This window comes from Pelophylax lessonae (genome assembly GCF_965119305.1).
Source record: "Pelophylax lessonae genome assembly, chromosome: 4".
NCBI classification, from domain to species: domain Eukaryota; kingdom Metazoa; phylum Chordata; class Amphibia; order Anura; family Ranidae; genus Pelophylax; species Pelophylax lessonae.
The window spans coordinates 222,124,022-222,141,818 of NC_138771.1; the positions used below are offsets into that span (position 1 = coordinate 222,124,022).

Consider the following 17,797-nt stretch of genomic DNA (forward strand, 5'->3'; position numbering starts at 1 on the left):
TACAAATTTTTGTGTATCAGTGAGTAAATGGATGAAGTGTGGGCTAAGTTCTCATACTGCAGACATAAGACATTTTACAATTGTAGTACAAAAAAACGTACCCTTAAGTCACCCAATTTTCAGTATACATGTATACCCCTATGCTTGGGGTAGCACTTTTTAATGTTGCAGAAAATCCACTATTTTATCAGGGCATGCTGCATGCATTCATATGTAACAATTGGTTGCATTGTTTGTTACATTTTTTAATGCGTTTATTTGATTAGAATCCAGAAGCAAAGGATAGCAAAGCAAGAAGACCCAGTTGCAAGAACACAGAAGAGTTTTGCTGAAGCTAGTGCATCCATAACCAAAGTAATTAAAAGAAGCGCAAGCTATGTTAGGAATCATCGTATCTCGTCAAGTTTAATATTACGATTTATTTTATGACATCAGTTACATCTCCAAAAAAAAAAAAAAAACTATCTAACTCAAAAACAATACTGTATCTAAAATCCTGCAGGCATCCAAAAAAGAAAATCAAACTTACCAGGGACATGTCTAGACTGCTGGCTTGAAAAGATCTGTTAACTTGTACGTATTTAAAAGTTTCTACAAACTTGAATGACTTCAAAATGTGCCACTCGTTCCAAGCACATTCATTTCTAATTTTAAAAACACTGTTTCCATACTACATTAAAAATCAGAATATTGCCAATGTTTCACAAAAAACATATAATAATAATTTCATTATATATGAGGCAATATCATAACCCTATTTTCTCCACCACTAACCTGCCTCAGACACGTTGGCTACTGTTGAACGATCACTAGTTACAGATGGAAGTGTTGACATTTCAGATTCAGGCGTTAAATCTGCTTTACCTGGTTCAACTGCAACCTCAAAGTCTTTGTCTCTGTCATTAAGGTCAGAAAAATTGAAATCTGTAGAAGTCTCATTATCACTAAGACTATCAGAGGTACTTTGACCAGAACCACTTTCTTCATCACTAGTCAGTACTGCCCAAGAATTAGACTCAGACGTATTTTCCACGGCCATGTACTCTGTCTGGATGCGGGTCTCCAGTAAAGTCATGTCACTCTGCTTCTTAGGTTCAGTGCTTGGGGTTGTAGAAAAGCTTCTTTCTTCAAGGTCTGGGCTTATTTGAATGTCCGATGCAGCTGTTGACAAGGCACTTCCTTCTTCTGCTGTCTCACTGAGTTCACTCAAGCTTAAATTATTCTTCGCCGATACAGGCTCTACATAACTACTTACATCAGCTACTACGTTTTCTTGGGTTTCTGTATGTGATGTGGAATCTGTACTAGCTACAACAAGATAACCATCATCCACTACAGAAGAGCCCGTTTTGGTATCAGAGCTGACAGTAGACAACACATCAGTTGGTGTTTGAGATGTAGCAGATAATACTGATAATGTGCTAGGACTCTCACTGTTTGGAGAATCAGCTGTAACAGAAACATATACATTTGGTAAAATAATATGATGGAGAACAGAATCTTTAGCTTCAGTATCAAGTGCAGAGGTGGATAACACACTGCCTTTAGAATACTGTGAAGACACAACAGAAATGCCATGCGTAGGATAAGCATATGGTGGAGTATGGTAATAAAGGGTAGCATCTTGCTGGGTTAACGTATTGACAGGCAGCACCGGAGTAGAAACCGTATGAGATTTTGCAGAAAATAAAAAAGGCACAGTATCTACAGGCTGAACAGTTACGTCATTATCATGTGACAATGATACAATTTCATCTGAATTTACAGTAGTGAAAAAATGATGTTCAATGACATTTTCATGCAAGACTGACATTGTTTGCTGTGCGTATGCAGGCTCAACAGAACTTGGGGACAAAGAATTATAAACAGACTGAACATATGTAGAATGCAACAAAGACTCAGCAGTAGCACCAACAGAAGAAGGCAGCAGCAAAGAGCCAGTGTTAGAGCTTATGTAATGGTAACTGGATGTTTCATTCAACTCTCCAACACTGGGCACAGCCAAAGCAATGCTAGTATTAGGCAATTGTGAGGCCATTTGTGTCAGTGATAAATTTAAGGTTTTTTCTGATGTTTCATTAAAGATTTCCTGAGTTGGCAAAAGAAGCATATCAGTAGAAGCAGAGACAGTTTTTGAGGCTGCAGCAAGCATAGCTTTAAGCAATATATCACCAGAGGTTGTTGTTACAGAATTCACTGGCTGAACAAGTAGCAGATTTTCTGACATTGCATTAATGTCAGCATCAAAATTCGTGGCAGTGGGTAGAGACACTGAGTGGATGTCAGGTGAAGGCTGAGTGTCCCTAATTACACTGGATGAAGAAAGGTCTGCCATGACTTCATGATTTGCACCTGGAGCTATTTCACCATAAGTGGAGGTAGTCTGAGATCCAGTGTCATCTACTTTAAGACTTGTGTTAATCGGCTTACTTTGATTAAGATCAAGTGTGGTATATTTAACATCAACTATTGTAGCAGCTGAGGTCTCATTATGGCTTTTCAAATCATCTATCCCATCAAAAAAGAACCCACTACCAGAAAATGTTTCTGAGTTCTCCCCATCCTGAATCGTGGCATGTGTAGGCTGAAGTAAAACATCCTCTGGTGTTATTACAGTACTTGGCTTAAGATACAGTTCAGTGCTAAGCTTTGTTATTAAGGTACCCTGGTGAAATACCCCCACAGAATCATGCAAGAACACCGATGAGTCAGAGGTAACAGCAAAGTATTCTGTGGAAGCCATATTATTAGACAAAGAATAGGCAGGTTCAGACACCACAGAGAGTGCATGCATCTTTAAATCAGTGCTTGGTGTTTCAAGTTGTGAAATAAACGGAACATTATTAAAGGTGTCACCCTCATGACCAAATGTTAACATCTCAGAAGCAGCATGAGCAGTCTGATGTGGCGTCACATCAGAATGAGGTGTTTGGCTTGGCTGAACTAAAACACTGGTTTCAGGCAAGGCCAAAGAAACATGCAAGGAAAGTGTATCAGTTGCCACCGTCTGCGTGACTTGTGAAAACATTTCAGATACTGCATGATGGCGTAACACTTTACTAGCGGAGAAAGCGGAGGAAAATGTATGCAAACGGAAGCCATCATTGGAAGACAAGGAAGGTTCGAATGATACATCGACATTGGGAAATACAGGAGTGACATGCAGGGTCGGACCAATATCTGAAGCGGCAGGGGTAGCTTTTAGGAACTGAGTATCAGACAACAAGGGGGTAACTAGAGGAATAACTTCACTAGTGTAGGAGGGTTGAAGACGTATCTCACCATTAAATATTGGTTGTGTTGTCTGAGCGAATACCTCACTCGGAGAAGCAGAGCCATGTTGTCCAAAGCTTGGGGAGATAGGCTGAAATGTTTCAACTGGGGACAAAGTAGAAGTTGAAAAGTAGGGTCTCTCTATTTCAGGAATAACAGTAGATGGCTCTAGATCTTTCTTGCTTGGAGAAGAGGACAGTGGTTGTTGTGATGAGGATGAAGATGCAATCTCAGATGTAGTAACAGACCTAATGTCTAGCCCCTTCTCAGCTTCAGGTTGGGAAGTAGCATTAAATGCTTCATCTTTCTCACCGCTCGGTGTGCTTTTAATGACTTCATAGGCGCTAGAATGGATGCTTTCACTGGTATATCCTTGGGAGGAAACTGGATCTGTTGGAGATGTCTCATCTGATTTAAATGTTGCAGAAAAGGTAGTCAACGTAGTTACAGAAGTGTCACTAATAACGTTCTGAGGTCTCTGGGTAGGCATTAAAATCTTCTTTTTCCAGCTGGTTGTGGTCAGCAAAAGATCATTAGTAGCACTGGTCTGGACATCATTTGCTGAGGGTGGTTTGGTAGAGACAGAGTCATTAAGCATCCATATGTCAACCCTACTTTTTAGCTCTGTGCTTATTTTGTCTTCATCATCTTCCCCTTGTTCACTGGCTTTCAAAACTTCTTTATACTTATCAGTAGTTGTAGCAACATATGTTTTGGATGTAGCTTGCAAGGTAGGATACAGCAAAGTTTTAAGACTATCATGCTCGTGTAGATGCAAAGTTTCTGGTGTTGTTTTATATGACTTGGAACTCATCTCTTCCAAATTGCGAACAGTTGGTTCTTGGGTCCCTTGCTCTTGCATTTGATTTTTGGTTCTAGTAGTGCGTGACGTTAATTCATATCTGTTATCTGATTTTTCTTGTATGTCCTCATCGCTGTCCTGCAAAAGAACACAAAGATTTCATGATTCTTTTAAGAATATACAGTGCCTTGAAAAAGTATTCATACCCCTTGAAATTTTCCACATTTTGTCATGTTACAAACAAAAACGTAAATGTATTTTATTGGGATTATTTGTGATAGACCGACACAAAGTGGCACATAATTGTGAAGTGGAAGGAAAATGATAAATGGTTTTCAAAATTGTTTAGAAATAAATATCTGAAAAGTGTGGCGAGCATTTGTATTCAGCCCCCTTTACTCTGATACGACTAAACTAAAATCTTGTGGAACCAATTGCCTTCAGAAGTCACCTAATTAGTAAACAGAATCCACATGTGTTGTTAGCAAATCTTAGTGAACAAACAGCATCATGAAGGCCAAGGAACACACCAGACAGGTCAGGGATAAAGTTATGGAGAAGTTTAAAGAAGGGTTAGGTTATAAAAAAAATGTCCCAAGCTTTGAACATCTCATGGAGCACTGTTCAATCCATCATTTGAAAATGGAATGATTATAGCAAATTGCAAACCTACCAAGACATGACCGTCCACCTAAACTGACAGGCCGGGAAAGGAGAGCATTAATCAGAGAAGCAGCCAAGAGGCCAATGGTAACTCTGGAGGAGCTGCAGAGATCCAAAGCTAAGGTGGGAGAATCTGTCCACAGGACAACTATTAGTCGTGCACTCCACAAATCTGGTCTTTATGGAAGAGTGGCAGGAAAAAAGCCATTGTTGAAAGAAAGCCATAAGAAGTCCTGTTTGCAGTTTGCGAGAAGCAATGTGGGGGACACAGCAAACATGTGAAAGAAGGTGCTCTGGTCAGAACTTTTTAGCCAAAAAACAAAACGCTATGTGTGACGAAAAACTAACCCTGAGCATCACCCTGAACACACCGTCCCCACCGTGAAACATGGTGGTGACAGCGTCATGTTGTGGGAATGCTTTTCTTTAGCAGGCACAGGGAAGCTGGTCAAAGTTGATGGGAAGATGGATGGAGTCAAATACAGGGCAATCTTAGAAAGAAACATGTTAGAGTCTGCAAAAGACTTGAGACTGGGGTGGAGGCTCACCTTCCAGCACCCACGACTCTAAACATACAGCCAGAGCTACAATGGAATAGTTTAGATCAAAGCATTCTCATGTGTTAGAATTAGGGATCGACCAATTATTGGCAATGCCAATATATCGGGGGCCAATATGCACTTTTCCCGATACATTGGAATCGGCCCCTGAGGTTACCAATATTGCCGATATTTTGGGAAAGTGCTTGTACCGGAGTTATGCCTGCAGCTAGAGGCATCACCAGGTACCGCCGTCCATAGCTGATGGTCGGATGTCTTGTAATGACAACCGATGCGGCTAAGAAACTGATGATCGACGCTCATTACAAGGAGCGGGAGGGGGCGCCCCCCCCCTTCCGCCACCTTCCGCGGCTCGCGTGGGTCTCCCATCCCACCGGGAGACCCGGGCAACCAGCCTGCCCGGCCGCCGTGGATTCGATCAAAGCTGCATTCGGCTCTGATCGGGTCTCCATGTAAAAACCCGGAAGTGATGTCATGACATCACTTCTGGGTACTCAGCGCCAAAAAAAAAAAAAAAATTACAGCATTGAAAACAGTCAAACCTGGAGTTTTGAATGCTTTTAGGTGCAAATGAGGGGTCTTTTAGACCCTCAGATCCCTTCATAACAGTACCTGTCAAGAAAAAAAAAAATTATTTTAAATGTACAAAAATATCGTCCAATACCGATATTCAATGGCCAAAATATCGGCTTTAAAAAAACGATATCGGTTGATCACTAGTTACAATGGCCCAGTCAAAGTCCAAGCCTAAATCCAATTGAGAATCTGTGGCAAGACTTGAAAATTGCTGTTCACAGGTGCTTTCAATTTAATCTGACAGAGCTTGAGCTATTTTGCAAAGAAGAATGGGAAAACATTTACTTTCTAGATGTGCAAAGCTGGTAGAGACATACCCAAAAAGACTTGCAGCTGTAATTGCAGAGAAGGTGGTTATACAATGTATTGACTCAGGGGGGCTGAATACAAATGCACGCCACACTTTTCAGATATTTATTTGTAAATAATTTTGAAAACCATTTATCATTTTCCTTTTACTTTACAATTATATGCCACTTTGTGTTGGTGTATTACATAAAAATCCTAATAAAATACATTTACGTTTTTGGTTGTAACATGACAAATTGTGGAAAATTTCAAAAGGTATGAATACTTTTTCAAAGCTCTGTATAACCATACATATATTTATAGGTAAAATATAACTTAACAAAGTATAATTCTTTTATTCCCTTCTATCTATTGAAATTATTTTTCTCTTTTGTGGCAAGAGGTATTTCAAGCCTTAAAGTAGAACTTATGTTTTGCATAGAGTGGAAAGGGATTAGAAAACCTGTCAAGTTTGTATTGCTGTCTGTGTCCCTGTTGGGGAGATTCACCCTCTCTATTTGTCCTGGTGATCAATGTAACAGAGAATTAAAGTGAAAGAAAAACACACATTTTGAGTTGTTACCAGAACAGGAATAGAAGAAAAATCTTCCAATGGGGGTACTAATTCTGGTGACCCTGGTAACAACCTGGAATTGTCCTTACGTTGGAGGAATATCGTCTCACTTCTTGTTCTGGCTATGGGGCAGTATGTCATAGGTGCTCAACCTGTGGCCCTCCAGCTGCTGGGGAACTATAAGTCCTATCATGCCTCAGCCTTTGGGAGTCATGCTTGTAAATGTCAGACTTGCATTGCCTCATGGGGGTTGCAGTTCTACAACAGCTGGAGGGCTAAAGGTTGAGTAACCATACAGTAAGTGAATGGAAATCTCCCCAATGGGACGTAGATGGCAAAAAAAATAAGACAGTGATCATTACCATCCCTTACTCTATACGAAATTAAACCAAACAGAAATTGACATGTTCGAATCAAGTTTAAATAAGCTTTAAAACAAGCCCTTACTGATATCTGTAGCTGCAGCGTCTGTGGAATAATTAATTCTCAAGTTTTCAAATTAAAGCTGACATTAAATCCTCTTATATACATAGTGTCTTTCTTGGTTCCTTCTTTCAACAGGTTAATAAGACCTTTCAGTTTTCATTACATATCCTATTTTAGATACAGTTACTGCAACAGTGGGTCTCCATGCTTCTCTAATCAATGCAAGCAAATTATGGCTGATGGGAGGGGCCAGCAGGGTGCTTTACATAGCTTGTTGAAATATCACAGCATATTGCCTTGGCACTCCTATTAAGATCCCTCAGCATTATTGCAAGTAGTTAGCTGCCTGTTTGTATGATTTGTGCAAATATCAAAATGTCTTTATGGGTGGGTGTCAGTCATGAGGAGTGGGCATTCCTGCATTTGCATTAGACTGCCCTAGGTAACGCACATTCGTAACACTGAGTCTCCATGATAAAAAGACCTGAAATCCAATGAATGAAAGAGGTTACATAGTTACATAGTAGTTGAGGTTGAATAAAGACAACAGTCCATCCAGTTCGACCTGTGTAGGTGTGTGTGGATGTATTAATTTCCCATACCCCTGAATGTTTTGATCTTGGAGATGTATGTCCAGGAGTCTTTTAAAAGTAGCCATACTCCCCGTAGTGACTACCATTTGTGGGAGAGAGTTCCACAATCTTATTGCCCTTACTGTAAAAAACCTTCTGCGTAGCCTGAGGTTAAATTGCTTCTCCTCTAGTCGCATTGTATGGCCTCGTGTCCTCTTACATTCTTTGCGACTGAATAGTTTTTTTTCTATGCTGAGATCACCGTTGAGGTATTTGTAAATCGCTATCATGTCCCCTCTCAGGCGTCTCTTCTCTAGGAAGAATAAATCAAGTGCTTGTAAATGCTCCTCATAATTTAGGTCCTCCAATCCCCTAACTAGCTTAGTTGCCCTTCTTTGGACTCTTTCCAGTTCCAGCACATCCTTTCTGAGGATCGGTGACCAGAACTGGACACAGTACTCAAGATGTGGCCGGGCCAGAGTTTTATAAAGTGGTAGGATTATAGATTTATCTCTGGAATATATCCCCTTCCTTATGCATGCTAATAATCTGCTGGCTTTGGCAGCTGCAGCTTGACATTGCATGCTATTACTTAGTCTATCTTCTACTAAGACTCCCAGATCTTTCTCCATTCTTGATTCCCCAGAGGTTCCCCTCCCAACATGTATTTTGTGTTTGTTTTTAGTCCCTAAGTGCAATACCTTACACTTCTCCACATTAAACCTCATTTGCCACGTAGTTGCCCACTCTGTTATTTTGTTCAGGTCATTCTGTAAGATTTCTGCATCATGATGTGAAGTTATTGTCCTGCTTAATTTTGTGTCATCTGCAAAAACTAAGATTTAGCTAGTGATCCCGTCCTCAATGCTATTTATGAATAAATTGAACAAAATTGGTCGCAGAACTGAGCCTTGGGGGACCCTACTTACCACTCCAGTCCAGTCTGAGTACGCATTATTTATTACCACCCTTTGGACACGCCCCTTTAACCAGTTTTCTATCCAAGAGCAAACCTTGTGATCTATGCCTGCAAACCTTATTTTGTAAATTGAGTGTTTGTGGGGGACTGTATCGACTGCCTTAGCAAAATCCAGATACACCACATCCACAGGTCTCCCCTATCTAGCTCACAGCTCACCTCCTCGTAGAATGTTGGCCAGAGACAATAGGATTTGGGAGGAACCAGTTAGATCATGGGTGCTTAACCTGTGCCCTTCCAGCTGCTGCAGAACTACAAGTCCCATGAGGCATTGCAAGACTTACAGTTATGAACACGACTCTCAAAGCCAGAGGCATGAAGGGACTTGTAGTTCTGCAACAACTGTAGGGCCACAGGTTGAGCACCCATTGGCTAGATGATGCTGGATGACCTTTATCCAGGAAATGAGGTGGGCTCTATTTGACTTATTGACAAAAGGGAGCACAAGGGAAGCGCATTGCTAGCACAGTAAAAACTTTTATTTAACAAATAATAATTAAAACAAATATGCACTCACATGACCTCAGCAGGCTGTCACAGATGTATGGCTATATTCTTGGCCAGGGACAGAGCCTGGTATACACCTATACAATCCTTCCTCTGAATTATTACCAGCAGGGTAATACTTCCACACCTCACATAGCAAGTTGCTATGACAACACGTGTTTTGGGGGCATATCTCCCTTTTTTTATGTCAGTGAGAAAGGGGAGATATGTCCCCGAACCCACTGGGTTCATGTAAGTGCAGATTTGGAAATGGTTTTCATTTTTTATGAGCTATTTGACTTTCTAATTTCTAATGTAACAGAAAACAGGAGCACATGAAAAGAAAGATAGAAAAGTGCTGAGACCCGACTTAAACTTAGCCCAACTGCATTTTGAAGATGAATTGCTCCACAATGGCAGTAACTAAAGAGGTCAATAAAAACTTTTTTAAAGTTACTGCTTGTTAAGAATACATAAATATCTGAATATCATAAGCCTAATTATAGTTCCATTTTAATGAGTGGGGGCATTATTAAAAGGAGAATACAATTCAATTAAAATGGATCTAATGCTTCAATTTTATTTTGCTTGAGCACCTTCTTTTTATGTGAACCCGTCTGCTAGATCACTTAAATAGAATAAAAGTTCCTTTATCCTCCCACAAACTAGAGCGCTAGGTGGTAGGTTTGTAGCAATGCCTGTACGTCACATTTCTGTTCAGTTATGTTCAGGCTGCTACCAAAATTGCATCTCTAATGAACACTAGCAGGTGCACTGTCACCAATCTACAGTACGGGGCACTCATGAGCAGCTTGTTGCCAGGGTCATCAGCAATGTTTGGAATGAAAACATGAATATAAAAAAAAATAAAATACCACTTCTTCTAGATTGCATATAGTATATCTGGGTATGGTCTAAAATATACCAATTTTTTCAATTTTTTACCATAGATACACTTTAACTACACAATATAACCAAAAGTATTGGGGCGCCTGCCTTTACGCACATATGAACTTTACTGGCATCCCAGTCTTAGGCCCCTTTCACACAGGCGGACCGTTCAGATCCGCCTGTCCGTTTTTTTGGCGGATCTGAACGGTCCCCCCATGCATCCCTATGGGGCATCGGATGTCAGCGGAGACATGTCCGCTGACATCCGATCCGTCAAATCTGGACAGATGGAAACCCTATTTTCCATTCATCCAGGGGATCGGATCGGATGGGATAGGATGAGAACGGACTGACGGTCCGTTCCCATCCGATTCCCCCATAGAGATGTATGGGGAACTGACAGCTGTGTCTCCGCACACAGCGTGGAGACACAGCTGTCATCCTCCTGCTCAGCGGGGGATCGGCGGATCGATCCCCCGCTGAGATAAACGGAGTCCGTCCGATATATTACAGTGTAAAAGGAGCCTTAGTCCGTAGGGTTCAATATTAAGTTGGCCCACCCTTTCCAGCCATAACAACTTCAACTCTTCTGGGAAGGCTGTCCAGAAGGTTTAGGAGTGTGACTTAGGGAATGTTTGGCCATTCTTCCAGAAGCACTTTTGTGAGGTCAGGCACTAATGTTGGAGAGAAGGTCCAAAAAGACATGGATGAGCGAGTTTGGGGTGGAGGAACTTGACTGGCCTGCACAGAGTCCTGGCCTATACCCAATAGAACACCATTGGAATGACTTAGAGCGGAGACTGCGAGCCAGGTCTTCTCTCAAACATCAGTGCTTGTCCTCACAAATGGGCTTTTGGAAGAATAGTCAAACATTCCCATAGACACACTCCCAAACCTTGTGGACAGCCTTCCCAGAAGAGTTGAAGCTGTTATAGCTGCAAAGGGTGGACCAACTCAATATTGAACCCTACGGACTAAGACTGGGATGTCATTGAAGTTCATGTGCGTGTAAAGGCAGGCATCCCAGTACTTTTGGTAATATCAGTGGTTGGATATGCTATTTTTATCCAAACCTCCGTATATGAACATTATGGACATTTTCTACAAGCGATATAATATGCAAGATGCATTGCTTTTTTCTGTAAGGCATTGTAATCTAGGCAATACATGTACATTTTTTGTGCCAAGGGGGACACTTTTATTTATCAGCAATCAGGCTTCCCCCCCAGGGGTTTAAGCATTGAAATAATAAAACATAAAACACTAATTTTCCTGCCTAAAGCCTTCAGTCTCCCTCCACAAAGACTCACACTTTGCTCTGCCAATCCTCCCAACGCTACAGCCTCCTGACTATGAGGTTGTTCAGTTTGGGCTGTACAGATTCCTTGCCTGTTCGAACACTGTCTCTCTTAGGTGACAGCCTGGTTAAATTACTGAAACACATTCCCCATGTAGTATCTGTACACTTGCTGCTCTCTTACAGTCCAGTGGTCTCCTTAGGGGGGAGGAGCCATCGGCAACTAGCCTGATTCTCTTTTTTGGAGAAATACCTACCTGATAGTCCCACACCTGTTCAGAGACCATTTGCATGCTAAACCATGCTTATTCCATGTCACTATATCAACTGCCATTGTCATGTCCATAACCTCAGTGGGCAGTAAAGACTGATATCTCACAAGGGGTAATTTCAATATAGAGATTAACTGGGGGATACATTTGCCTGCATTTGGGCACTATTGTTACCTTTCAGGATAGGTTAAAGTAGAACAAAACTTTTTGTTTCATTTTGGATAGGGTAAGGGAAGATTATAACCCCTGTCAGTTTTTTTTTTTTGTCATCTGTGTCCCATTGGGGAGACTTACCTTCACTTCCTGTAACATAGCCAAAACAGGAAGTGAAAGGAAATCCCTGTAAATTACGTGAATGCATTGGGGCCCCTCAGGTTACCCGAATTAGTGTACACATTGGAAGATTTCCCCTCCATTACTTTTCTGAGGACAACCCAAAATGTTGGGTTTTCTTTTACCTTCACTTTCAATGATACCGGTAAACAGGACAAATAGAGAGGGTGAATTGCCCTAGCGGGGGCATAAGACAGCATTAACAACCTAATCGGTATTCTAATCCATCTCTACTCTAAAGATGTTTTGCCTTTAGTTATACTTTAAGCAATGCTTAGCCTAAATACAAAATTAGGATAATTACTGTGAATTGAGAATAATTTAAAACGGCACTTAGAGTTGAAGTTTAAAAGTTTGGTGCAATAAGTCTTTCAGTCATTACCTAATAAACATTCTTTATTGAGTAGCCCCTATCTTGGATGGCACAATCAGTGATATATCTGTATAATACATTACCTCTATTTCCTCTTCTGTTTCAGTTACATCAATATTTGGGTCATTTTCTGCAAAAATAAAAAAATATAAAGCAAAAAAACGTATGTCAATTACCATCATAACTAAATAGGTGTGTAAATGTTATAAAAACGACATGATATTTAACAAGTTTAGCTACAGTTACTGTAGTGATTCCTACTTCAGGTAGAATCCATATTATAAAAGTCAGCTAAGTACCTTCCTTTTAGGCACCACACATAGCTAATCCTTTTTTCTTCATTTAGGAATAGTTTGAAGGTAACATACTAAACTGAATGGGATCTGGATGATCAATTTCAAGATGATCAACTGTAGTAAGCCCGTTTCAAACTTTTTAAGATGGAATGAGTACGTTTTTGGGTATTTTAATCTATTCAATATTTTTTTTTAAATAGAAGGTTGTGGCTACACAGTCAAACATGACTGAATTGGTGAATGAATGACTGCATTCTTACTTATATATTATTAATAATGTTACTGAAGACAGAGCTACTAGGGTAAAGTAATAATCTTGCTTAGCCTTCAGAAATGGAGTGGAGAACTTTCGAAAATAGCTATTTATGATAGGTTTTGGGAACATTAGTGTGTATGTCAGCCTTCTGCATTGGTTGCAGGCCAATCCTGGTCACACACATGCATGTTCAATATAGACATCTTTAAGCTTACATAAAAAGAGGGACGAAACTGGGCAGTATGATCAGCCAAGTGCAATAGATTGATCTCACTCTAGACTCTAAAAATCAGGAAGGTGATTCGGACATCCAGAGTAAAAACATCAAATATTAGTTTTATATGGACATAGCCTTTAGAGGGTCAGTTAAAGTAGAAAATATAGCATATTTTATATATGTTGGAAATTATAGTATATTTTTTAAAATATATTTATTGCTAAATAATGTAACATTTTTCTATGTTCCCAAGAAACTGAAGTGGCAAGTTCTGTACACCAGTGGCAGTTATGAAATCCTAAGATAGTCCTATTTTCCTTGTTTTAATTTAATTTATTTTAAGCTATGAAGTACACAAGTGGGGATAGTCTTTATATAACAGAATGTATATGACTCCAAACTTGTCATGACTCAAAATGGAATTGTGGCAGGAGGAGCTTGCTAATGGGGTCCCACAAAGATATAGGATACCCTTCCAAAATCCATTTTTAATGAAAATATCACTATTGGTTGGATGGGTCATTTCATTGATTACAAATTCTATATATATTGCCACGAGAAAGTAGAACTAAAGCAATACATTTTATTCACTGGTTAATAGCTTTAACATGTTTTTAAGACACACCAAGACAGTCCAAGACTCTTTGGCAAGTATAGAAAAGCCTAAATACTAAAACTTTGCTTTACTATGCTTAACAAGCATAGTAAAGCCTAAATACTAAAACTTTGGTTTACTTACAGTAAAGTACAGTGCTTTACACTATACACTCTGATTCAGAGTAATATACTTGCTAGCAGAGGACAAATTTTACCAGATGTCCTCAAGGAAATATGCTAAGTACAGTAGTTAGAATACCCACATTTAGAAGCTCAATGCCAAATAACTCAACTCGTACAGTAACATAGAATTATTAATGATTATTGATGGCAGCCAACACGACTTGGGTTATTAACCACTTGCCGCCCGCTCACTGAGCTTGTACTGCGGCAAAGTGGCTCTTTATCGTCCAGCGACGTAGACCTACGTCGCTGGATCCCGCCCCCTCTCGGCGGCGCACGTGTTCAGACACAGCAGGAGTTGGGCCAGGGGAGGAGAGGCAGTGGTCACCGCCGCTCTTCCCCGATTGTCGGGGATCGAGTGAGGAAATCCGCCCACTTGTGTAAACAAAGCAGGGGGATCTCCTATGTCACAGACAGTGACAGATTACAGGATTCAGCTGAACCTGCGATCTGTGTCTGTATCACACAATCTCCTCCCCCCACACCTGTCAGTAAGCATGAGGCATACATTTAACCCCTTGATCACTATTAAAGTTAACCCCTTCCCTGCCAGTGTCATTATTACAGTAACAGTGCATATTTATAGCACTGATTACTGTAGTAATGTCACTGGTACCCCCAAAAGTGTCAAAAATGTCAGTTAGGGGTCCGATCTGTCCGCCGCAATGTCGCAGTCACGCAAAAAAAATCGCAGATCGCCACCATTACTAGTAAAAAAAAATAAACAATATAAATGACAAATCTTTCCCGTAGTTAGTAAACGCGATAACTTTTGCGCAAACCAATCAAAATACACTTACTGTGATTTTTTTTATCAAAAATATGTAGCAGAAAACAAATTGGCCTAAAATGTTAAAACATTTTGATTTTTAATTTTTTTTTGGGAATGTTATATATCAGAATGTAAAAAATAGTTTTTCTTTTCAAAATTGTCGCTCTTTTTTTCAAAAATTTAAAATCGCACAGGTGATCAAATACCACCAAAAGAAAGCTCTATTTATGGGGAAAAAATGACATAAATTTAATTTGGGTACAGCGTCGCACGACCGCGCAATTGTCCGTTAAAGTAACGCAGTGCCGAATCGCAAAATATAGCCTTGTCAGGAATGGGGTAAAATCTTCCGGTCTTAAAGCGGTTAAAAATACGCTCATTGAGGATTTTTTTGTCAAAGATTTGTAGCTAAATACATTTTGGCCTAAATATATGACAAAAATTGAATATATTGGATATTTTTTAACTGTCAAAGTAGAAAATGTCAATTTTTTTGCAAAATTTTCGCTCTTTTTTTATTAATATTGCAAAAAATGAAAAGCGCAGAGGTGATCAAATACTACCAAAAGGAAGCTCTGTTTGTGGGAAAAAAAGGATGCAAATTTTGTTTGGGTACGGCGTTGCATTACTGCACAATTGTCAGTTAAAGTCGCGCAGTGCCAAGTTGCAAAAAGTGGCCTGGACGTAAAGCAGGAAAATCCTCCGGTGGTAAAGTGGTTAAATGTATGTTGTATCTGAGGCATTGCTGCAAATTTTAACTACACAGAAAACCTATTACAAATTTATTATTAAAGGTTCTTTTTTCTATATTTCCTAGTTCTGTCATGCCTTTTCCTGGCTAACTCTACAAATTCTCCAAAACTGTATGCATTTATTTTAACTATGTAAATTATTTTTAAACTATGCCTAAAATAATTTCATACATCCAGTACTTTGAAAAACAATACATTAATAATTGACACAAACAGCAAATAGAAAACATTCTTACCTTTTCATATAGTGGTGTTGAATTTTTCTGAAGTTTCACTTATTTTGCAGCTATTATTTTTTATCATCTATTCCTTATCTGCCAGCCTAAAAATCCTAAATGAATTATGCTAAAGGATCACTAAAGCCCAGTGGGGTGGTGGTAGTACAGTGCTCTTTAACATTTCATATAGCCATGCTCAGTATCACTTGGACAAGTTACAGCATGTTAACAATTAAAACAATTTATGACATGATTTTAATCTATATGGGAAACAACACAATAATGGAATGAAAAAAAGCATAATGAAATGTGTACAAACTACACATTGAACAACAAAAAAAGCTGTAAATGAAATTCACAAAAAAACATTTAAATGTTAATAGTTATAACATACACACAGTATGATTACCCAGCAATATGTAAAATAATCATTGATTAGTTCTTCAATGACCACATATATTAGATCACACAGGCGCCAAGAACTCATGGTTTTATTTTGTGAAAATCAGAAACCATGTGCCATTGTGGTGAAGCCGATTATTCAAGTGCACTTTGGAAGAGACCCTATGCAATAGTTTGTCATAATTTTTTTTATCTATTTTTTGGCTGTCCTTTAAATCTTTTTTTTTTTTTTTTTATAAAGAACATATTCATATGATTATAATGGTAATGCAAACACTGTAAGTAAAGTTGCTAAAACATAAATGGAATTAGTCAATATTTACATATTGCATAGGGCCATGAGCATTTTTTTTTGTAGTGACTGAGAAGAAAGTGAAAAGAATAGATAGAACACTGCTTTGAAGTGAGGCGGAAAATAGGTAATTTATGCAACCAATTATGACATAATTCTCAGATTTACAGTCTATTAATGGATTAATATTACTATGTCACATAAAATGTTATGAGTATGATTACTATGACTGACGAAATACAACTGAACCCAATGGTGTTTGTAACTTTATGAATACACAAAACGATTATGAAGCAGATAACAACCATAGTAAACAGTTGCCAAAGTGATACATTTTTGCAAATACAATATAAAGTAACTGGATGACATGAGATCCATTACATATAGCATGCTACATTTAAATTCCCATTTTTTGGCTTTAAATACTTCATGCTTTAATACTTAATCCAATATTTACATGCTACATACTGAACCATCACCTAGCCACGTATAATACTAATGGTGTTCCAAAAGTACCTGCATCATTGGAAAAAAGCATGTCAACATAATAGCTGGTCACAATACCACACAGAATTTGGCCAAATCTTTTATGTGAATCACAATTCTGTCTTATAGTATAAAAGTTTATATAGGTTTTATATATATATATATATATATATATATATATATATATATATATATATATATATATATATATATATATATATTATTGAATGGTTCACAACCACTTTTGCAAAATTTGTTATAGGTACATACCACTGTACCTGTACCTAGCCTTTACAATATAATCTAAATAACAAGGGTATTCTATAATATGGGATGACCTAAAACATTAAGGCGACAACAGAACTGAACTACAGGCAACTTGTACTGCCTGTAAATTTCTGTGCTGGTCTTTCAGTTGTTCCTTGTGTCTTTGTGGAGCCTCTTGAACCCATGGTTCAGGCTGTAAATTGGGCCTTGACTTCTTAGTCAAGTTTAAGCTACACTTCCCCTTTAGACTACACCCCATACCTGTCATTAAATTGCTTCATGCTAGAATGTCATTGTGACACAGAGGTCCTGGCAATTGACAGTCGTATGACAGGGAGTGGGGAATACAACCAGAAACGGGGGGGGGGGGGGGGGGGGCTGGTTATTCTCAGGCTAAACACAAGTTGAGGTCCTACATGCAGCCTAGGCCTAGTCTCTAAAACAGGTATTTGCAGGGACTACAATTTACTGCACTTTACCCCTGTTGTTAGAAGCATTTTAGGCTAGGCAAGGCATATTTTATTTGTTAACTAAGGGACCGATATAGGAAAAATTGTGTATTCTGATAAATGTACACATTTGGCCAATAACTGTAATGAATAAATTACTTTTTTGTGAACTAACTTTTTATTTCAGATGCCTTTATTTATAGTTTCCCCATCTTTACATGTAAACCAAGCTGTCTAGCAAAATG

The 17,797-nt window shown here is 39.0% G+C and overlaps 1 protein-coding gene across 5 annotated transcripts in view; it reads right to left on the reverse strand.

Annotated features, from left to right (window-relative positions):
* Positions 1-17,797, reverse strand: part of PTPRZ1 (protein tyrosine phosphatase receptor type Z1) — a 343,724-nt gene that overhangs the window by 114,899 nt on the left and 211,028 nt on the right. For 3 of the 5 annotated variants that reach the window (XM_082256064.1, XM_082256063.1, XM_082256062.1), the window contains exons 11-13: positions 12,449-12,495; positions 3,283-4,213; positions 775-1,449 (exon numbers count right to left, since the gene is read on the reverse strand). In XM_082256064.1, coding sequence (XP_082112190.1) covers positions 775-1,449; positions 3,283-4,213; positions 12,449-12,495 — 1,653 coding nt within the window. Of the gene's footprint in view, positions 1-774; positions 4,214-12,448; positions 12,496-17,797 lie in introns of all 5 variants that reach the window. The other 2 variants (XM_082256061.1, XM_082256065.1) reach the window with 2 other exon arrangements.